This window comes from Pelobates fuscus, chromosome 5, assembly GCF_036172605.1.
Source record: "Pelobates fuscus isolate aPelFus1 chromosome 5, aPelFus1.pri, whole genome shotgun sequence".
Lineage (NCBI taxonomy): Eukaryota > Metazoa > Chordata > Amphibia > Anura > Pelobatidae > Pelobates > Pelobates fuscus.
In genome coordinates, this window is record NC_086321.1 from 378,825,679 (window position 1) to 378,849,002 (window position 23,324).

Below are 23,324 nucleotides of genomic sequence, written 5' to 3' on the forward strand. Positions count from 1 at the left end.
GATCTAAACACTGCTTCACATCCCTTATGATCTATTATCATATATAAACTTGTAACATTACAGGTTATCAAAGAATACTCTCCCTCCCATTTAAAACCTTGTGATATATTTAGGAAGCTCATAGTCTCCAGTAAAAAAGATGGACACGTCTTTACTAATGGTTGGAGATGTAAGTCAATATATTGAGACGGCAGACAAAATGGAGTTTCTCGGACACTATGAAATCATTTTTTCACTAGCTTGTACCAGGTATATTTGGACGTTGATGGGGCAAATTTGAGAGACAGCCATTTAAATTGTTTTTTTGTTTGTTTTTTTAACTTTTAATTTTTATGCTGTGTTCATACCCCACTTTGGAGGTTTATTTATTTTTTTTTTTTTTAGTATGTTGATTATTCCAACTACCCCACAAAGGCATACCATTTCTTAAAGAAGACACTCAAGGGTATTTAAAAAGGCATATTTTGAACCTTAGCGTGAAATCATTTTTCCACTAGCTTGTACCAAGTGTAGTGGTAATAAGCATTTTCTACCTTTTTGACAAACAAAGTGAGTTTGCACAGTATATTTTGCAAACCTTATGTGTACTACGACTGTATACTACTTCATATGTTGCTTAACTATGTCGCCTGAGTACAGTAATACCTCCGTATGTACCTTTACCAGGTATATGACAACATTGAAAGTGCACATTTGAGACACAGCCATTTAAGTTCACATTTTTACGCTGGGTCAATGCCCCACTTTGTATTTTTTGTATTTTTTTTTTTAGCAGGTTGTGTTTTCCAATTACTTCACAAAGGCATTTCATTTCCTAAAGAAGACACCACAGGGTGTTTCAAAAAGCATATTTTAAACCTTTGCGTGGGATCATTTTATCGCTAGCCTGTACAAAAGTTCCCTTTTTTGAATTTTTTTTTTACTTTTTAAAACCCCTAACTAGCCTAACAGTAAATCCCCCACACTACAGGAACATTAACAATCTGGGGTCATTTTAGTATTGGACAGTAATTTTCCATCCTGCATCCTTAAGGGGAGGATTGCAATAACGGTAAAAAAAAAGCCAATGTCCTTAAAGAGTTAATGTAATGTTTCTGAGAAAAGGCAGTGTTTCCATTGGTGCCCAGTAGCTCCTTTAGTTGCAGTTACTCAGAGGGCCACTAGAGGTGCTTCCTAGTCCAGTTATGCACAATATGCAACACAGGCATTCAGCGTCTCCTCACTCAGCATTGAGGTGCAGAAAGTACCCCATAGAGATAGATTGATTCAATGCATGTCTATGAGGAGATGCGGATTGTCAGCGCGTTTTGCCACTCATGCGTGAAAGCATTGGATTGGCTGAGATCATCAAGATTAATGATCTCAGCCATGGAGGTGGAGCCATCTGTGAAAACATGGTGTGGGGTGGGAGAAAAATGTAGGAAAATCACCTTCTTACTGCACAGAGAGAGAGACGATCACCTAAACAGCCACTTAAGGACTATACTATTGTCTTCCTTTAACAGCTGTAAATCCAGGTCTGATTTTTAAAACTGCTGAAAGGTGATTGCACTGATTTTAATGCACAATTTATCGTTCGTATAACCTCACCATCCTCCCCCACAGTCTGAAAGCCTCCAGATTCACCTCCTGCATTTATGTCAAACTTTGTTACAGAACTTACTTTGAGTCCAGTAAACCTTACCTAGCCAGGAATAATATGAAAAGGTTTTAAATAGATTGTTCTTTTAATTCTAAATACCACTTTCTCTCCATTCCGTCAGTATCACTAAAGAAGAAAACAAATATTTTGTGTTGGCTGCATTTTTTTCTCTGAGATAAACGTGGCAAGGGGATCTACAGTCTCTTCCACGCGCTCATTCAGGGAGACACAAACCAAAGCACAAAGTCCCATCTCTGTGCAGGAAGTCAGTTAACGTCACGTTTTGAAATGTCCTTTTCGATTATTCCATAAAAACGAGAAACGCTGCTGGTATAATCAGTAGGTTCTTGTTGCAGTCGTACGGCAGATTTAAAGGCCCTTTGCTGGGTTTTTCTGCAGTTTTTTCTTTTTCATTTGTCTGTAAGCGTCTATGACCCTCTCACGTTCTTCCTGTATCATTCTTTTCCGCGCCATGGACACAGGTGGTGGCTTGACTGATGGACCCTCTTTGGCAAACAGTTTTTTCAGGAGCAGTGACTTTGTCCCAGGCTAACAGGCAAAAAGAAACCAAGAAATGATGCGTTAATTTAGGTCTACAATCAGAAAACGCATCCCATGTTTCCTCCCAGTATCGATGTGCATGGCGCCGTTCATAAAATGTGAATAAAGCAATGTATTAACAGATAGTGGACACGACTTTTCAATAAAGACAGTGAGTCCCTCCACTTTCTGAACCATTGCATTTTATCTTTATTTTTTATGTTATTTGTACTCATTTCTCACTTTTTGTTCACTGGCTGCGTGTTCTCAATTTGGATTATTTTGCTCTTTTTAAATATAGATTTTTTTTTCCCCGGTACTGTTGCAGTGAACACAGTGCTTCGAAACTCTCCCAAACCTCTAATACAGATCCCACTGTTGCATAAATCATAAAGCATTAAATTAAGAATACTTACTTACAATACTTAATAAGACACAACATCCAGCTACCTCTATAGTTCGAGGGTTAAAAATTAATAAATAAAGCAAGATACTCTGCAGAGGAACACAAAGCATGTGCCCAGGTTTGGTGGATTAAGCCCTTTAACCCCTTAAGGACCAAACTTCTGGAATAAAAGGGAATCATGACATGTCACATGTCCTGTGTCCTTAAGGGGTTAAAAAAAGAACTGTCACATCATCAATTTTAGCATCTCCTAACAATGAACAAAACGTTAGCAATTGGCTGTTCAATTCTTTAAATTATCTTTTATTTTCATGTTTTTCTAGGCAAAGTATGTAAATGAGTAAACTTTGCGTTGCTGTATACACGGTGCATGCGTTCACACACAGCACTGCCGGAGAAACAGTCAAGCTTGCATGCGAACAGCATTTTTCTGTGAGATACTTGTATGCTCCCGAGGAATCATGGGATGGCAAAGTATCTGCAATGTGGAGATTAAAGTGACCATTCTGTTTTAATAGTACAATAGTACAATTCAAGCACCATAACCCCTACAGCGAGACATGGCTGTGCGCAGGTTAGAAGTCAAGCTGTTCTAAAACAAGCTGAGTGTTCGTTTAAAGGATAATGTTAATCAAATTTTCACTTTTTAAAGTTTATTACATTATATGAAATGTAATGAGTTTTTTTTTTTTTTTTTATTTAGAAAAGGTCACGTGTGTATGTGGCTTAGCAGCCGAGTTAGTTTGAGCAGAAAAACTGAGAAGCGGAAATTTAAGCGCAGGAGCAGTAATGTGAAATATACTTTACGCTCTCCAAGCTCTCAATGAGTTAAAGTGTGTGCACCCAGAGCGTGCTCACCCGGCCAAACGCAATGGATTATTTACCTTGGAATTTGTAATGCTCTTTCTTGGTTTCGCAGTGAGTGTTGGGGGCTCCATGACCACTTCGCCAAACATTACTGGATCTATCAAAAATAGAAATAAATTAATACTAAACCCATTGCACTGCTGGCCATCTGACAGCACCGGGTAAGAAGCTTTGTCGGTAAAATGTAGCCAAAATAAAAGGTGTGAATGATGTGAATCTATAATTGTTATTAACACGTATTACCCATTATAGATTAAAAAAAAAGAAACCTAATAAGTGCATATTTACAATATGTCATGCATTGATACAACATACACAATATATATTATTTAAAATGAACTATATACACACAAACACACACGTATAAATAAGTTTGTATTATTTTTAAGAGAACGTTAGCTTCTCACAAAATTGTGTAAATAGATCGAATAGGAACTGGGAGAACGCATATTCAGTTACCATGGTAATTAGCTGATCCAATGGCCCTTCAAATTAATAAATGATCGGTATAGGCTGCAGTGGTTATTGAATCCCCTGGAACCGACCCGCAGTAAGTTGTTAAATACTTATTAAAAGGTCTAACATTAGCAGACACTCTGTCAGGACTGAGGTCATTAAAGCGGAAGAAGTATCTTTAGAATAAGATATATTAGAAGAGCTGGCTGAAGCATGGGATGGTATCATAACCATTAGAGTGCACTATAGTGATTATGGTGCTTACACTATCCCTTTAAACAGGCTCCAGGTCAGCGCGCAGATAATAGGCACAAACTGGCTAAATGTCTATAAAAATGTGTTATTGGGAGAATCTAGAGCCCAACTCCTTCTCCAGACAACGAGTCCTGATCCGCAAGGCAAGCAGCCACTACCCAAACCAGGCGGTATGGGTACATGGACGGAAAGCAACAGACGGAGGAGGATTTAAGGTAAGTACAGAGTTAGACAGTCCGGTACGATTATATAAAAATGTCCTCACCTTTAAACATGTCCATCTCTAATCGGTTTACTTCGTTTTCTTCTTTTTTCTTTGAAGCCTTGTTTTCTTTCCTCATGTGGAAGCTGTTTATACATAAATAAAAATATAGACAGAGAATTAACTGTGTGGGCACTTATTGTATGTAAAAATCATATTAAAAATGATCTCAGATGTGTATCAATGGAGCAAATCTAACAGACAACTGATTGATAACAGCAATAAAACAATATAACAACGGCTGAAGGTTGGGTTAGGTGCAATTTTATTTTTTATGCTATTTATTAATTTCTTGCCAACTCTGAATGTAAAGGAGCTCTCTCATTTAAGGTTTTCATAAAGATAGGACTTTTTTTGACGTTTGATTAAAAACTCCAATTCAATCAAAGTATATACATCCAAATTAAGTAGGGTGACGTTTCCACCACCATTTCCCAGCCGCGAGGCATCTCACGCCATGAGCAATATATGCCAATACCACATTATGCATGCGCACTTTCCCTAACCAAGTGGACATGTTACCTTGTAGGGTCTTTTAAAAATATACAGAGATCCGAAAAAAAGATAGTGACACTTTAAACAGATACAAAATGTCATGCATTGAGACAACATACATAATGTTTATATATATATTTGTATTACATATTGAGCTCATTTGCATACACCAACCCAGAATCCCTTGCAGAGCACTCTTAAAGGGAGATTTCTGTAGTAAAAGCAAGTCTTATGGCTTGCCTGGTGTGAGTGTGTTTAGCAATGTAATATATATTATTTAAAATAAACTGTATATACATATATAAAGAAGTTTGTATTATTTTTAACTAGAGGGGATACTATTGCCCTTTGCACCAAGGTTCAAGAATGTTATATGCACGTCTCGAGTTTGACCACAAGGTTTAAACTAGTAATAGTTACTTTATTATCCAACCAAGATTACTTGGAGAGAAAGGCTACTCATAAAGAATAGAATTAAAAAAATAATAATTTAAAAAAATTAATTAAAAAAAATAATTGTATTTTGTTTAGTAATAAGATTTTTACCAATATTTGGCAAGTAGAATCTCTTATTCCATAACCCCTTTCCCTCAATGCTCTAGAACCAGTTTAAATAGCTTGCTGCAGTAATGTTTGGATATTCTGTATCAATGTAAAAGGTACTCCTCAATGTACATACGCCTTTTTTTTCTGTGATTTCTCTTGTGGTTCACTCGGCGACTCTTGCTGAGCGGTTTCTTCTTTGGGCACCTCGAGCTCAGGTATCACATCAGGCTGGTTTTTGCTCAAGAATATGACGTGTTGGACCTCTCTCTCCATGCGATCCAGATATGCACCCACACATTCACGCTTCCTCCTCTTAAATTTGGGGATCGGGATTTTTGTCTGGATCTCGTCATTCAGCGGCAAGAGCCTTTCTGAAGACAGAAAATAAGAACAACACTTTATAAAACCCTGTGGGATCACCCTCTGACCAATTTCTTATAAACGGTTATTGGACTTTAAATATAACTAAAGATAGTCACTACAGTGTTACAAGTTAATGTTTGTGTTTGTGTTGGTGAAAACAGCAGCAGATGTAAAAATTAAAGACAATTTGAATAAAAAAAAAAAATTCAAGACAGGGCGGAGCCTAACCTTCCATGGAGTAAGACGTGTGCTCTCCTAGCTCTCTTACCCCGGGCATACAATCCGCATCCATCAGCCTCCACAAAGGTGCATCTCACCCCCAAAACTTAACGCAGACCTACAGCAACCCCATCACCACACATTCAGATGGGGGGAACGAAAAAAAGAAAAGAATCCACACCGTCAGTGGCCACGATGTTCCGCGCCAAAGAAGACAAGCAGCCATCTTGGGCCCAGAGCCAGGCAGACACAGGCTCGGACTCTGAAGAGAGTGACAGGGATTCTACAGACACATCACCACTTACTAAAGATGATCTCCGAAGAATGCTCAGAGAAACATCGGCCGACATCAAGGCCTACACAACGGCAGCACTCGAAAAACAAATATCAGGCCTCAAAGAAGACAGAGGCGCTGACCTCTCGCACAGGCACCACTGAACGCCTCATAAAAGAAACCCAAATACAAACAACCACCCACGGCAGAGAACTGGAGAATCTGTCGGACAGGGTACGTTTTCTGGAGGATGGCCTAGAGGACTTAAATAATAGATCCCGCAGGCAAAACATACGCATACGGGGCCTACCGGAAACCGTCTTACCGGACGCCATACTGCCAACCATTACAGCAGTATTCCACTCCCTCCTGCCTGACACCCCAGAACACGACATATACATAGAAAGAGCACACCGAGCGCTGAGGCCGCCGACATTCAACCCCAATATCCCCAGGGATATCATCGTGAAACTCCTTCACTTCCCAATTAAAGAAAAGCCAGAAACCGCCCGCCTCTATATCAAGGGCAACAGCTTCATTTCTATCAAGATCTGGCGCCTACGACACTGAGGAAACGCCGAGAACTAAAACCCCTCACCACCGCGCTAATTGAATCCGGGTGGCGCTATATGTGGGGGCACCCTTTCAAGCTGACAGCTAAAAAGGGAGACCAAACCTTCACCCTCCATCAAGTCACCGACATGCAGGATTTTGCAGCGCATCTGGGAATCCCCTTGCGGTATCCACCGGCCGACTCCAACCGTGCCACTCCAGGTGACAACAGCCGTAAAGAAGGACCCCGCTCCAACACAAGCCGCATGCAGACCAAGAGGAAAACACCATCGGTCCCCCAGGAGCAAACCCAGACAGACACTTGAACGGTACCATGAACAGCTGCCAGAACCACATCGGCGGACCCACAAAGAGCGGAAAGTTCCACTCCGTGAACGTGGTCCAAGGACACTGTTCCTCCGGTAGTATGCACTACGAACTGTTACACCCTAGTTAAGATTAACGTTTCTGTTTGATATGCAAGTTTATTACAATGTTATATTTATTTGCCATGCCATGACACCCCAGAGCACTATAACTGCCCCTCATTAGGCCTAGACCTCGCAGGCCTCAGTCCCAAGCCTATAATAATGTCGCACGAGTGCGAGGGACAACATACATACCCCACACACCCCGGACCCCAACCGGGTCGGGGAGCTACATAATTGCCTCCCAAACACACAAAACGACCACACCGGGGCACGACAGGCCACAAGGCAAAGTAGAAGGCTTTCTTGGCCTCCCCAAGACCCATCACCCTAGCTCAATATCTGCCCAACCCACTTAAGTGTATCTAGAGACGCGACACACCAGCGCGCAGTCTCTCTCCCCTCACCACATCACCAGCGAGATGCTGCCCTTTTTATGCCCCACTTGTGGATGTCCCCACTCCTCATCCTCCGACCCTACTCGGCAGGGGGGGGGTGGGGGGAGAGATGGGGAGAGGGAAGGGTTGGGAAACGCCACAAAGACCCAGAGGTCTCACAGTGCCTCGTTCTCAGACCAGGCCGGACCGAATGAGCTAAAGAGCACCCAGGGGGGAAGGCAAGGTTCGATACCCGGAACCCACACTGAAAGGCAGACACGCAGGGGGCATATTTAATATGTACAACTTCGAAACTGGGCCAAAAGTAAGGCAGAACAACAACTAAGGCCTTACCGGTGACACCCTTACAGAAGGAAAGGGCGTAGCACCCACAGATTTAACCGGGGGGGAAAGCAAGAAAAAACTAGCGGTAACATTTTAGTAACAAACCCCAGGGGAGGAACACTATTTCACAAAAAGAGGTTTGATTAATGCAGAATGTGTCCCACCCCAAGGTACTACTTATATGCTTATTTCTATTTTTTACCAGAACCGCACACCTTACCCCTCTTCTTTGTATTATATCGTTAGGGGTGTTTTGAACCGTCATTTACTTTGAAGTGCAGTTGTGTGACAAACTATAGCGCCTCACTGATATCCAACCTATACTTAGTCACCAATGTTACATAGCGCCTCTCTGCATGTGTATATGTATTTATCAGAATGTATCCCATTGCCTGACAGAAGAGGCTCCCTAACCTCACTAGAAACACCCCCGCACGACGACATCACGACAACGACCCCCCCTATGCCCCACAACCATACGACTTACCTTAGAGCAATATAAGGCGAAGAGGGAAGGGCGACAACCACCACCCCCCAGGGCTATGTGAGCCAATCACAACCTGACACTCTAAAATTAACTCCCTCGAGAGACCCTGAGCACACGAGACCGCCCCATCAAGCTTACAAGCCTCACAGAGAGCAGACACCCCCTGAGGTATACATGCAGCTCCTGCAGCCCAAAAGGTACCATAACCTATTAAAAGGCCCACCAGACCCCAGACACAACTCCCCTGACACTACACCTTACCCAATCAAGTACACGACCAGAGACAAACAACTAACACCGACTGCAGTGCCTTCGCACGCGCCTTTGTCTTTCAGCAAAAACTATCCTCGATACCTGGAACATGACGGACAGACAGAACGCCTAACCTGGACAGACACAAGCGACTGCCCACCAACGAGAAACCATACACCAACCTTGAACCCACCGATTTCAATACGCGAACAAGTTAGCAGAAAAACACACTTACCACAGGCACAACAATGACACATGACCGACACCGACACCTGCATCACCCACCAAAGAAATCACGACAAGCACATACGACCTAGGAACCACTCACACACATAACCAAGACAAGAACCACGCAGACCATGGCGATTAACAACGCCCTCATGACCTCACATCACGAAACTGGCTCTCATACATCACCACCCTCCAACACAATAACATGAAAACAGACCCTCTAACACACTCTCACTCGCACGACGCGAGTCAAACCAACCAGCACAACTGAAACTCTTACTCAAACCACCCTACCCGAGATGCACCCTCGGAACTAGAACAGAAAACCCGGGGACAGAGAGGGAGAGGCGAAGCACCGACCCACCTCCACCCTCAAAACCCCAACCAAACGTATAACTCCTAGCTCACCTGACCACAAAGCATAAACAAGAACACCAAAACCTCACATTGCTTACAAACTATAAACATCCAAATAAGCAAACCCAGCCGCCCAAAAGACTAAATAAGCACTTTTTACTTTTTATTTTATTATTTTTTCACTTTTTATGGGACTTATTTCACTGTATTTTTAGGTCATTTTTGGCGCAGCCTTTTTCCTCCTTTTACCTGTACATCCAAATAAGCAAACCCAGCCGCCCAAAAGACGCCTGGCAACCAACCAGTAAGACCAGGACCCAACCCACTCCCCTATACCAAGATCCACCTGGGACATCCCACAAACCCCCCCTGCACCGCCACCCGTCACCCGACCCATTACCCCGAATCCCCACCCCTCCCCGCTAACCAACAACCCCGCTCTCCCCCCCTAACACGCACTACATAAACGAAACACCACACACAAGACACAACACAGCCACACCCAGCATGCCGGCCACTCTGACCTGCCTATCGATAAATTGTAAAGGACTAAACAATCCGACCAAACGACACCAACTAATGAGATGGGCAAACAGATCTAAGGCGGACGTACTCCTCCTTCAAGAGACACACTACACTGAAGCTAAGCAATTCCCTCTCCTGAGCCGACACTACAGAATCAACCATTTCGCCAGCTCCTCTCACGGCAAGCACAACGGAGTAGCCATCATTATCCGAAAATCGTGCCCACTCGTCATCCAGCGCACAATAGCAGACCCACAAGGCCGATACCTCACAGTCACGGGCAAAATAGGCACACACTCATACGCCTTCACTTCCTTGTATGCCCCAAACACACCCTCCAGCACTTTCTGGCACACGCTACAAGCACACCTAGCTCTGTTTCCCTCCCACCACTCCATACTTGGCGGAGATTTCAATGCATCCCCTTCACCCTCAGTCGACAGACTCCGGACTCGCACGCACACTCAACATGGACCGCCGACGGCCAAAACAGACAAACTGCTCTCCTCATTCATCTCGCGCACCCACCTCCTAGACGCATGGAGATCTCAACACCCAACATCTTTAGATTACACCTTCTTCTCGCACCCACACCACTCATACTCCCGCATCGACCTTTTTCTCATCTCCCCAGCACTGGCACCAATGGTTCACTCCACATCCATAGGCCCCATCACGTGGTCCGACCACGCAGAAATAACACTCACAATTAACCTACCTTGCACAGTCCGACCATGGTCTTGGAGACTGAACCCCCACTTGCTTCATAACCCACAAATCAGACAAGAAGTAGACAGGGCCCTCACAGAATACTTCCAACTGAACAAATCCGCGGACACCTCAGAAGGGACCCTATGGGCTGCCCACAAGGCAGTGATCAGGGGAGTCCTAATAAACCAAGCAACAATACATAAAAAACAAAAGGTAGCACACCTAGAAAAAACACTCACAACTCTCCGAACCCTTGAAGCAAAGCACAAAGCAGACCCAACACAAGAGCTAACCGAACAGATTAAAAAATGCCAAACTGACATAACATATATGGCAAAAGACTCAACAAAAGCCTTACTATGGACAAAGCAACTCTTTTATGACAAAGCCAACAAAGCCGATACATTACTCGCACGAAAACTCAAACAAAGAACCGAAAACAAACAGATACACAAAATACGCACCCCTGATGGAGCAACCACAGAAGCCCCAGAAGAAATTGCTAGCGTCTTCCTAAAATACTATGAGGCTTTGTACGATCACACACCAGGAGCACGCCATAACCCAACACCTATTAAAACACTAACAGAAACATATCTCAACCAAGTAGCGTTACCCTCCCTCAATGGAGAAGCAGCACAAACACTGGCCAACCCCATAACAACAATAGAACTCGCAGGGGCGATAAAAGCCCTGAAACCCAACAAAAGCCCAGGCCCGGACGGGTTCACAGGGCTCTATTACAAAACATACGCCCCCACCCTGATCCCACACCTTTGCAACCTATACAACACCATCTTACAAGGCGACCCACTACCAAAAGACATGCTACAAGCCAACGTATGCCTCCTTCCAAAACCCAACAAATCACACTTAGAACCAGGACACTACCGACCGATCTCCCTCCTCAACGTAGACTTAAAACTGTTCACCAAAATCCTTGCCGACCGCCTAAACCCCCTCATACCCAAATTGATACACCCAGACCAAGTAGGCTTTATACCGACGCGACAGGCCAGCGACAACACAAGACGGACATACGACCTCATATGGACGGCACAAACCAGACACACACCGACCCTTTTCCTATCTCTAGACGCAGAAAAGGCCTTTGACAGACTATTATGGCCCTTCTTATTCGCCACTCTAACCAAATTTGGATTCCCCCCAACATTCATTACCGCCCTACAGGTACTATACGCCACCCCACAAGCCCACCTCCTATTACCCCTAACAAATCCCCCCTCCTTCACGATACACAATGGCACACGCCAGGGATGCCCGCTGTCCCCTCTCCTCTTTGCGCTCTCCTTGGAGCCGCTCCTGCAAACACTCAGAACAAACGAAAACATACAAGGCCTAAAAATCCGCGGAGAAGAATACAAAACTGCAGCATATGCAGATGATCTACTCATCACAATAACAGAACCAATAACTTCCCTCCCACCACTCCTTCAAGCCCTGGAAACCTACGCCAACATATCCGGATATAAACTGAACATCGACAAGACTGAAGTCCTAGCCATACACATAGACGCCCCCACAAAAACGGCTATACACCAAATCTACCCCTTTGACCTCGCACCCACACATATCAAGTACTTAGGTATAGCCATCCCAGCAGACCTCTCTCGCAGCTATGACCTAAACTACACACCCACGATCCAAAAAATCAAACAAGATGTAGAGAAATGGCAAAACATGCCAATATCATGGCTGGGAAGACTGACATCGGTTAAGATGAATGTCTTACCCAGGCTCTTATACTTATTCCAAACTCTACCAATCCCAATTAAAAACACTGACATCAAGCAACTACAATCTACAATCGACAAATTCATATGGGCCAACAGACGCACCAGGATCAAAAGACAAACCCTATACGTTCCCAACAAAGCAGGGGGTTTAGGCCTCCCACACCTCACCCACTACTACCAGGCAGCTCAGCTAACACAAGCACAAAACTGGCACGCCCCTTGCGGAACCAAAAGATGGGTAGACCTAGAGCACGATATCTTTGGCAGGGACTTCCCATCATTATACATATGGCTCCCCAGAACAGCAAGACCTCCCCTACCCCGAACATCCCCCGCAATCATCAACACTATCAACATCTGGGACAAAGTAACCCAAAAAAGTGGCTTGACAACACAACCCTCACCCCTGACACCAATTCTCCGCAACACACACTTCCCACCCGGCATGACACCAAAAGACTTCGCCCGATTCGAAGAAAACGACCTCACACGACTACACCACTTCTATAGAAACCAACAACCAATACCATTCGCGGACCTCCCACAAACTACACCATACCGCACCTTCGACATGTTCCGCCACCTACAGCTTAGGAGCTTCCTCGAAACTCCGACAATAAAACAGGCCGGCACAAAAACTCTTACGCCCTTCGAAAAACAATGCATACAAACCCCTACACACAAAGGACAGATCTCAAAGCTATACACCCATTTAATTCAAAACGTTAAACACGGAGCACTTACATATGTGTCGGCTTGGGAGAGGGACATAGGTCCAGCCGAGGATCCAACAGACTGGACCGACATATGGGAAGCCACGGCATCCATATCCATATGTGTGAACCACAAGGAACAAGCATACAAGACACTACTGAGATGGTACGTCACCCCACTAAAACTCAAACAGATGGGCAGGTCGGACAATGACCTATGCTGGAAAGGCTGTGGACACAGAGGCACTTACATACACATGTGGTGGGAATGCACACACACAACACAACTATGGAACCAAATAGAAACCATGGTATCACAGATCCTCCACACTAACATACCACACGACCCATGGATATGGCTACTATCCAAACCCATGGCCAATACACCAAGATCCCAAAACAAATTGATTGCCAAAATTGCACTAGCAACCAGGAGAGCCATCGCTGAGAAATGGGGAAGCCCAGACACACCCACGCTAGACACAGTAAAAAGGAAAATTAAGGACACAATCAAAATGGACGAATTGTCCGCACTGGTTCACGACACGACCACACATTTCAATAAAATTTGGGACCCATGGTTCTATGAATACCCACCAACAGCCTAGACCACCAGTGAGCACCCACACGGGATCACATCCCAAGTACGCGTCAACCACACATATCCCACACCCATAACCCCCTCAGCCCCCCTCCCCCCGAGTCAGTAGACCGCTAGAACACCCCTACACAAACCACACTCTCCTACCAACCAAGCTACGATACACGCCGGCACCAATGGCGAACAAAAACAAAGAACACACATGACCAAACAATAGCAATACGCAGCAAACACACACTCACACTAACGATTAACAAAGCAATACAGCACCCACAACGCACACCACACCGCACCACAAATGACGCCAAAACGACCCACAAACCACACCCATACCGATGACATATAACGGACAATAACTCGCTTAGAACGGAAGAGCACAAGAAACAGAGACAGACACTACAAGCTGACAATTCAGGATATCTCCCACCCCGACCCCTCTCATCCCAGAGGAGCCCGAAACCCAGCGGGACGACTTGACCACTGAAGTACGCAAACACAAAGGGTACAACAGAAAGATCACGAAAGCACAATGTGCAAAAAAGGTACCCCACAACTGCACACCTATGATAGGACAGGGCATCCTACCCCCAACCCTTTAATCTTCTGTACCCTACCCAAACCACTAGACCAGGATGTATCACGCAAGAATAGAATAATGATATGTATCACAACGCTGAGATCCATAATCACAAGAATATTGCAACTGTCGAAATATTCGAAATACTGAAATAACTTTATGTGCAAGCAATATATGTTCCTTTTTCATGTTTACCAAATGTTTACCCCCCGCTTATTTTCTGTACCCCTTACCCCTAAACAAAACAAAAAATCTTTCAAAATAAAGAATTTATAAAAAAAAAAAAAAAAAAAAATTCAAGGGTAAATATCACAAATTTAACGGGGTTTTCTTCCTCCTGAGCTAATCTACCCCTGGTTTACCGTTGCCATGTTAATTTGGACAGAATTGTGGAAGTCAGATTCCTGATTATCTGGGTGGCAGAAGAGGAAATAGACTTTTGGTGTCAGAGAAGCATTAAAACAATTTGACAAAAACTGAACAGATAGGGGCCTATAGGAGCTCACTTATCTAGTCGTCTCATCCAGTGAGTAATGTAAAAGTTGATATAATTAAAGAGGAAATAAAACACTTTATTCATAGGAAGAAGACAGGAAGGATCGTTAGCACACAGGGGGCTCAAAATAATTTGACTATTTACTGTGCGATAGTGCCAAGGTACTCTGTTAGCATAACATTTACAGCAGGCTGCAGTGCTTGTGGTGTTTAGAGTACCTTTTAACACTCTGACACACAGTGACTTCATAGACTGCCCCATTGTAATGAAAGACAACTTTATAGAGTTACGTTTTGGCTCATTCAATGGAGAGAAATTATTAAGAAGCTTTTAATTCTCTACACTTGGACCAGAGTTTATAACATGTTGAATGTATAAGTCCCTCTTTAATATATTCTTATGTTAGAGGTTTCATAAACAAATTAAAAAAAACTCACCTTTTAAGAAGTTAAGGCATTATTCTAAGAACCAAAAAAATTTAAGCTTAATTAAGTAGTTTTGTTGTATAGATATTGTCCCTCCAGTCTTATTGCTCAATTCTCTAAAATTTAGAAGTTAAATCGCTTTATTTATGCCACACTTTCCCTGGCTTTGACTCACACAGCCTCCACAAAAGGTTTCATTGTTACTGCACTTTACAGATTACTTTAGATGTACTTATCACCTTCTCGGTTAGTTAATTAAACTTTAACCACACACGGGAGGCTGCTGCAGGCTCTAGCAGACAATTAACAGAGCATTAATGTTATTGGGCTACAATTCTGATCAAATGTGGCTAATAATCTTAAATGTGCAGATCCCGTGTCGATGCTCAACAATGACCGATTTAGTGAATAAACTCCATTGTGTAGTTTGTGGGAAATTAAATCACCCCTCTATGTAGTCTGCTAAATTAGCAATGCAGAAAAATCCTACCTTTTCTTTTCTTTTTCTTTGGTTTTTTTTTGCCCATTAACAATTTGCTCTTCATAATTTCACGCAGCTTGAAAGGGATTTCCTGGAGATCAAGGTCTCTGGGTGCTGAATTTGTCTTTTTCTTCATATTGCTAAATGTAACAGTGATATAGAGAGTGTTAGTGTCAAATCACACCAGAGGTCATCAGAAAGAAGTAAGGAATTGGGCAATTTTTGTACATGGAATACAAGACGAACATTTTAAGGAGCAACGTTTAATTTTATTTCAGAATTTTGATGCCAAGATGAGGTGCTAATTAAAAAAATAAAAACTACAAATTGTAAGACACTATATTTTTTTGTTTCCCAGGATTTATCCAGATTTTAGAGGGCAGGGAAGACTTACATTAAACACTGAATGTTGAAGAATCAAGGCCAATTTAATATTTTTGGATAAGCTTTTTAAATGTTTTAATACATTTGGATAAAACTTTTAAAGGAACACCCCCATGCACCATAACAACTTCATCAAAATGAAGTTGTTATGATGCCAGGAGGCCCCTGGCACTGGCTCACCTTAAGGGGTTAAACCGTTCATGTGTCTAAGCCCCAAAGTCCTTGCTCCAGCATTGAATCTCCCATGCCCTTCTGGGTTTTTTTTTGTGCTGGAGACTCACTGACAGGACATGATTTGTGGACTCAGGTCTGGAGACCCCCCCCCCCCCCCTGCATTCTATATAACGCCTGTCACAGGGCAGCACTCTGCCTGTAATACCCGGTACCGACCTGTGCGGCTGGCCCGGTCCCGGTAGCGACCTCTGGGGCCGGCCCGGCCGTTCCGGTTTATCCGCCGTTCTGTTGACTCGGTGTTTCCCCATGGCCCAGATTCAGCAGCAAGGCCCCACGTGCCGCACGTCACACCTTACTTCCGGCCGCACAATATGACGTTTCCCCCAGCGGCGCCGCTCATTCGCTAGGCAAGCTGTGACCACGCCCACCTACGCCTTGTTATTGGTCAGTGCGACCGCCTGCCGTCGCCATCTTGGATGTGGGCAAAAGGCAAAACACAGCCATGGACTCCCTTACCTCCTTCATTTCCGCCATGGAGGACAAGCAGAGGGCTCAGAGGCAACAGGGGCAGCTTCACTGAGGGAGACTCTCTGACCCTGGGAGGACTCAGCGTTGCCATGGTAACTGGATAACTATACATTGATTGTCAGTTGATCCCAATTCACTGCTGGGTGGGCTTTATATGGTGTCAGACCTGCCCAGTCCTGGTCATACCTGCCAAGTGTCCTGGTGTAGGAGAGACAGTCCCTATATAGAGCCCCACATCCTTCTCACTGTAATGGCTCTCATTTCTCAGGTTGGGTTCCATGAGCAGCTAGCAGTGATCTCCTATCCTGCTCCAGGCTGGGTGGATGTTGGCGTGTCAGCGAGTTGCCATCATAGTCTCAGGCAAAAGCCGGACACAGGCACAAAGGATAAAGCAGATAAGGCATAGTCTATTGGATCATGTGGACAAAAATAACATACCGAATAAAGAGGCCATTCAGCCAAAATGTTGTATGTTGTTTTTGCACGTATGACTTAAATTATTTCTTAATTACTTTACATCTTGAAGCCTATGTACTGCATCTCCTAATTATTTTCTTTGCCGATTGCGTGCTCCAGTATTTTAACTTATTCTGCTACTATTTTGTGTCCCGTGTGTAGCCTTAGGCAGGCAGAGCAAAACACTATGCCGATTATTTGGTGAAATCATAACTTACTGATTTTATGTTGTTGAATAAGTCAGGATAATGTAAAAATGTATTAAAAGAACACACCAACCATAACCACTACCGCGTGCTGTAGTGTCTCTGGTGCCAGAAGTGCCTTGGCGCCTAACCATTGTAAGGAGGCAGACCATTTTAGGACAGTTTGACCTCTTGCCAGGTATCCGCCAGGGGGCTTTTTTTTCCAGGCGGTGCAGGGCTTAGCTCATTGGCTGAGAGCAATCATCTCGCTCTCTCAGTCAGTGCGCTAACTCTGCATTGTAGGGCTTAGCTTAGGAGAGCTGACGGACGTTTCTAAGCAGAAGCATCCGCTCTGACTGAGCTGCCGCTCCCTCAGGACCAAAAGTCTAAAATGGTTTGATTTCTAACAATGCGGTGTGCCAAGGCACACCCTGGAAACATTACTAATAGTGAGCTGTAGTGGTTATGGTGCTTGGAGTTTTTGTTTAATTGTGATAAAACTAAATTGATGATTTATTAGATCTCCTGCAAGCACAAGAGTAAATGGCAAGACATGCGCCATCTACATTCACACCTCTGGTTTTCTGTTGTAGCTGCTCTGTTCCGTTGGAAAGGGACTTCGTTCTACTCTCTGTCCGCAGTCTCTCTTCTACATTATAGGAAGGAGAATTTCTCTGAGCAAATCATTGGGAGACTCTAAAACAGAAATAAATGGAGACAAGACAGATAATTCTTCTATCCATGAGAGTGACTCAGGATCCCAGGAACCCACCGTGCCACCCCCACCCACGCATTGCTGTATGAGTGGGTGCCATAACTGTGTATGGATTTCCTACGCAGAGGAGCTCCTGGAACTATACAAAGATGGAGGAGAGCGGGTCCTTCGTGCCCTTGAGGAGAAAATTCAGGATGAGAATCTTAAAATGTTCATAAAAATGGAAATCAAGTTTCGAATTAAAAGGGACGGGCATTGAAATCACATTAGCCTCTATTAATATTAATTTTTCGGACTACGGGGAGCGACTTTTATTCTTATATTATTATTATTATATCAAGTGCCAGTTTCCAAGCAATTATGTTTATGTTACGGCTATAATAATCTCAAAAAAATATCTAAATTTTATTATGTACAAAAAAGTACCAGAATGTAAACATATAAGAAAAAATGAATATAAACAAAGTAACAGAAGTATAGGTACCCTTGATAAAGGCAGCCAGTTTGTGCCGAAACGTTGGGGGATTTGGTGACTCGTGTTTCTGTCTGAGGTTTGTAAGGATTTTTGTGGTAATTTATTACTATTGTTTTATTGTATCTGCCTTTACTTCTGTTACTTTGTTTATATTCATTTTTTCTAATATGTTTACATTCTGGTACTTTTTTTGTACATAATAAAATTTTAATATTTTTTTGAGATTGTTATGGTGTGCATTCTATATTCTATATACATTTGAATATTTAAAGCACTTGAGGGAGTGCTTATATGGTTTGCACCTGGCTGTTCTTATGCTGTTTTGTCTCTCCCTGTGCTGTTGATTTGAGAATGTGTTACGGCTATAAAACAAGCTGTAGCAAGTTTAGCTAGAATTACCTCTTTCTGTCAGCAGCCAATCAGAGTCTGTGATTTAACGAGCAGCTCCCAGAATCCCTCACTGCATGGAATGATTCCTTAAAGGACAACTGTTATCAAATCTGCACTGTTACATTTTACACAATGTACTGATTTTATTTATTAATAATCTATATTGAGTTTTTGAGTGAATTCCTGTTTTTCCTCTGGCTGCAGAGCCATTTTGGGGTTCCGATTCTGCTGTGTTACGACTTACTGTTTGTTAATGTAACTTGCTGCATGTTGACTCAGAACAATGAGATCTTCCTCTTCACCTTGCGTGCAGGCAGTCCTGGCTGTGATTCTGTGTTTTATAACAGACCTTTAAATTTTTTATCAGAGTTGTTTGTTTCCAGTCTGCTCCCTTCTATCCCAGAGAGATTGAAACAATCTGCGCATGCAGTACCCACTCCGACAGCTTTGATGTAAACTGAGCACAAGTGCTATGGGCTCTGAGGCTGCTCCTGTCTCTTTTATCCATTTATTCCTTGTACTCGCTGTTTGAGCTGCACACGGAGGGAGTGGCACTATGAGCAGCAAGAAAATAAATTATTATTACTTATAAAGCGCCAACAAATTCCGCAGCGCAGTACAATGGGTGGACTAACAAACAAATGATCAGAAGTGACAGAGAAACACAGCACTTAGATTGTAAGCTTGTTTGGACAGGTCCCTCTTCAGCTACTGTTCCTGTGTGTCACTGTTCGAATGAAGTGTTTGTCTTGTTTACCTGTTGTGCAACTCTACAGAATATGTTGGCACTATATACATAATAGTAATTGTAAAAGTGCTTTGGTTGGACACATATATACATACCGTACATACCTTTTAAGGACTTACCTCATACGCGGTCACAGGTAGACGGTGAACAGTGGCTGTATAAATACATTTTTCTAGAAGACAGCAATGCTCCCGCACAAACACATATTAACATTCACAAAATGGAAGGGACACTCCTGGCACATCACAATGTTTAGACTTACTGGGGGTCTGCCAGGCACCGCTCCCTATCTCCACTACAGCTCAGGGTGAATCAGAAGCTCTGTTGCCCGGCGGTGATTACCTCAGTGTGCAAACCCTGCACTGCAAGTCTTAGCTCAGGAGAGCTAACGGAAGTTAGTTGGCGGCAGCGTCTGGCGGACCCGGGGAATATCATTCTAAACCTGACTCCTAACAATGGGGGCTATCCGTGCGTTTCTGGTTATAGTAAAATGATGCTGTATTCCCCTTGTAACCCTTGTACTTGTTCCTTATTGCATATATATTTATATACACACACACATACATGTGTATTAAAATGCTCCGGCAATCCTTAATTTGTCATCATTTGTTTGGTTTACCTGAAAATATGTCTCTGTTTTATAATAAAATAATATTCTTAAGGATTCTAAAGGACTGCCACCTAGTGGTAGAGAAAAAATACAGCAATTAACAGGCAATTCATAACCCACAATATGTGTAATATTCTCGGAAAAGGTATCATTTACATTGAAAAGCCTGTAGGGACATGCTATAGACACCAGAACCACTACATTAAGCTGTATACTTTACATTAAGCTGCATGCAGTACATTAAGCTGTATACCGTACATTAAGCTGTATATTGTACATTACGCTGTATACTATACAATAAGCTGTATACCGTACATTAAGCTGTATATTATACATTATGCTGTATACCATACATTAAGCTGTATACTATACAATAAGCTGTATACCATACATTAAGCTGTATATTATACATTACGCTGTATACTGTACATTAAGCTGAATACTGTACATTAAGCTGTATATTATATTATACATTAAGCTGTATACCATACAATAAGCTGTATACTGTACATTAAGCTGAATACTGTACATTAAGCTGTATATTATACATTACGCTGTATACTGTACATAAAGCTGAATACTGTACATTAAGCTGTATACCTTACATTAAAGGGACTCTCCAGGGAGGAGATTTTACTCACCTCGTTCCAGCGCCGGGAGCCTCGTGAAGCCGCGCCCCCTATTTCGTCAAAATGACGAAATAGGCGGGCGTGAACAGGGAGCAATCAGACGCTTCCATTTGGAAGCGTCATTGCTCCCTTGTGCGCATGCGCGGCTTCGCCGCACATGCGCACATACTTCAGAGGGCGGCATTCATGCCGCCCTCTGAAGTGCTGAGCGTACTACCGTGCATGCGCGCGGTGTGCGCGGCCGCGAGCTGAGCTGAGTGACAGCGGGGCTCCTCCGCTGACAGGCTGGCGAGAGAAGGCGCGCACACAGTGCCTTCTCTCTCCTGAACACGTCAGACGTATTTTAATACGTGCGTGATAGGAAGTCCCTCTACTGTACATTAAGCTGAATACTGTACATTAAGCTGTATACCGTACATTAAAGGGACTCTCCAGGGAGGAGATTTTACTCACCTCGTTCCAGCGCCGGGAGCCTCGTGAAGCCGCGCCCCCTATTTCGTCAAAATGACGAAATAGGCGGGCGTGAGCAGGGAGCAATCAGACGCTTCCATTTGGAAGCGTCATTGCAACCTTGTGCGCATGCGCGGCTTCGCCGCACATGCGCACATACTTCAGAGGGCGGCATTCATGCCGCCCTCTGAAGTGCTGAGCGCACTACCGCGCGGTGTGTGCGGCCGCGAGCTGAGCTGAGTGACAGCGGGGCTCCTCCGCTGACAGGCTGGCGAGAGAAGGCGCGCACACAGTGCCTTCTCTCTCCTGAACACGCCAGACGTATTTTAATACGTCTGACGTGTACAGGGCCTTTTTAGGGCCCTGCGTGATAGGAAGTCCCTCTAGTGGGCGTCTGAGTGACGGCCACTGGAGGTATTCCTATCAATCAATGTAAACACTGTATTTTCTCTGAAAATACAGTGTTTACATTAGATTGCCTGCAGGGAGCTATAGATAATACCTGAACAACTACATTAAGCTGTAGTTGTTCAGGTGACTATAGTGTCCCTTTAAGCTGTATACCATACATTAAGCTGTATATTATACATTATGCTGTATACTATACATTAAGCTGAATACTGTACATTAAGCTGTATATTATATTATACATTAAGCTGTATATTATACATTATGCTGTATACTGTACATTAAGCTTAATACCGTACATTAAGCTGTGTATTATATTATACATTAAGCTGAATACTGTACATTAAGCTGTAAACTGTACATTGCACTGTATACCGTACATTAAGCTGCATATATATGATTTCATTATAAGTACACATATACACACACACACACACACACACACACACTTATAATATATATATATATAAATTGGGGGGGGAAAAACAACATTTATAAAAAACAAATCAAAACGCTAGCTTTGGCCAGCGTTTGTGACTAAGTGGCGGCTACATAAGACTGGACATACCCCGTTTGGAATACCCTGGGTTGTCAACATTTAAAAATTGTATGCCATGATGGGGTTATTTCACATTCCTGGGCTACCAAATGGTCTCAAAAATCTACACAGAGCCAGCAAACCAATCTGGCAAACTGAGTTGGGCAAACCCTATATTTAACCATGTAACTTTCAAAAACACCATAAAACCTGTACATGGGGGGTATTGTTATACTCGGTAGACTTCGCTAAACACAAATATGAGTGTTTAAAACAGTATAACCTATCACGACGATGAAATCACCAGTAAAAGTGCAGTTTTTGTTTTTAAAAAAAAATGCAAAAAACTAAATAAAACACTAACTTTGGACAGCGTTTGTGGCTACGTGGCTACTACAAAAAACTGGACATACCCCATTTTGAATACCGTGGGTTGTCTACTTTTACAAATAGTATGCCATGATGGGGTTAATTTTCATTCCTGGGCTGCTATACGGTCTCAAAGTCAACATTGGCCCAGCAAACCAATCTGGCAAATTTCAATCTGCAAACATGTAAAAGGGGAAATCCCTACATTTGACCCCTGTAAGTTTGTACCTGTACATTGGGGGCACTGTTGTACTTTGGAGATGTTGCTGAACACATATCGGGGTGTTCTTTGGCAGGAACCCTTAAAGTTCTCCGTACATGTATTCTTAAATTGCTATGTGGGTCAAAAAATCACCAATTATTATTTTATTTGGCATAGATTGGTGGTAAAATGGTTGATTGAAAAGAGTCAAAATACCCCAAGTTTAATACCTTAAGTTGTCTTCTTTCGAAATATGTATACATGTGAAGGGTTATTCAGGGATTCCTGACAGATATTAGTGTACTTGTAATTATTGCCCTATAACTTTCCAAAAAAAACATGTTAACATTGGGTATTTCTAAACTCAGGACAACATTTTCAAACTATTTAGCATTAGTGTGTTTTGGCGGTTGTATTGCACTT

At 43.1% G+C, this 23,324-nt stretch overlaps 2 protein-coding genes across 2 annotated transcripts; one reads left to right on the forward strand and one right to left on the reverse strand.

The window, feature by feature from the left end:
• Nucleotides 1–646: 646 nt before the first annotated feature.
• On the reverse strand, nt 647–16,559 carry LOC134611940 (coiled-coil domain-containing protein 137-like). Its single transcript, XM_063456288.1, has 6 exons — nt 16,415–16,559; nt 15,650–15,780; nt 5,603–5,840; nt 4,432–4,514; nt 3,473–3,552; nt 647–2,191 (listed from the first exon to the last, which is right to left on the reverse strand). Exons 1-6 carry the CDS (start codon nt 16,504–16,506, stop codon nt 2,012–2,014), a joined length of 804 nt encoding a protein of 267 aa, XP_063312358.1. The 5' UTR covers nt 16,507–16,559; the 3' UTR covers nt 647–2,011.
• A 152-nt stretch (nt 16,560–16,711) lies between these two features.
• Nucleotides 16,712–18,353, forward strand: LOC134610465 (oxidoreductase-like domain-containing protein 1). The gene is made up of 2 exons (XM_063453431.1): nt 16,712–16,818; nt 17,961–18,353. Exons 1-2 carry the CDS (start codon nt 16,816–16,818, stop codon nt 18,339–18,341), a joined length of 384 nt encoding a protein of 127 aa, XP_063309501.1. The 5' UTR covers nt 16,712–16,815; the 3' UTR covers nt 18,342–18,353.
• Nucleotides 18,354–23,324: the final 4,971 nt, after the last annotated feature.

Bases quoted from the DNA above. Each gene is read 5' to 3' on its own strand.
- LOC134611940 (XM_063456288.1), bottom strand. From the start codon at position 16,506: ATGGGGAAACACCGAGTCAACAGAACGGCGGATAAACCGGAACGGCCG. The intron at 15,781-16,414 runs GTCGGTACCGGG...TGTTACATTTAG, and splicing joins GGACCGGGCCAGCCGCACAG to CAATATGAAGAAAAAGACAA. The intron at 3,553-4,431 runs GTGAGGACATTT...TATTTTTGATAG, and splicing joins AGAGATGGACATGTTTAAAG to ATCCAGTAATGTTTGGCGAA.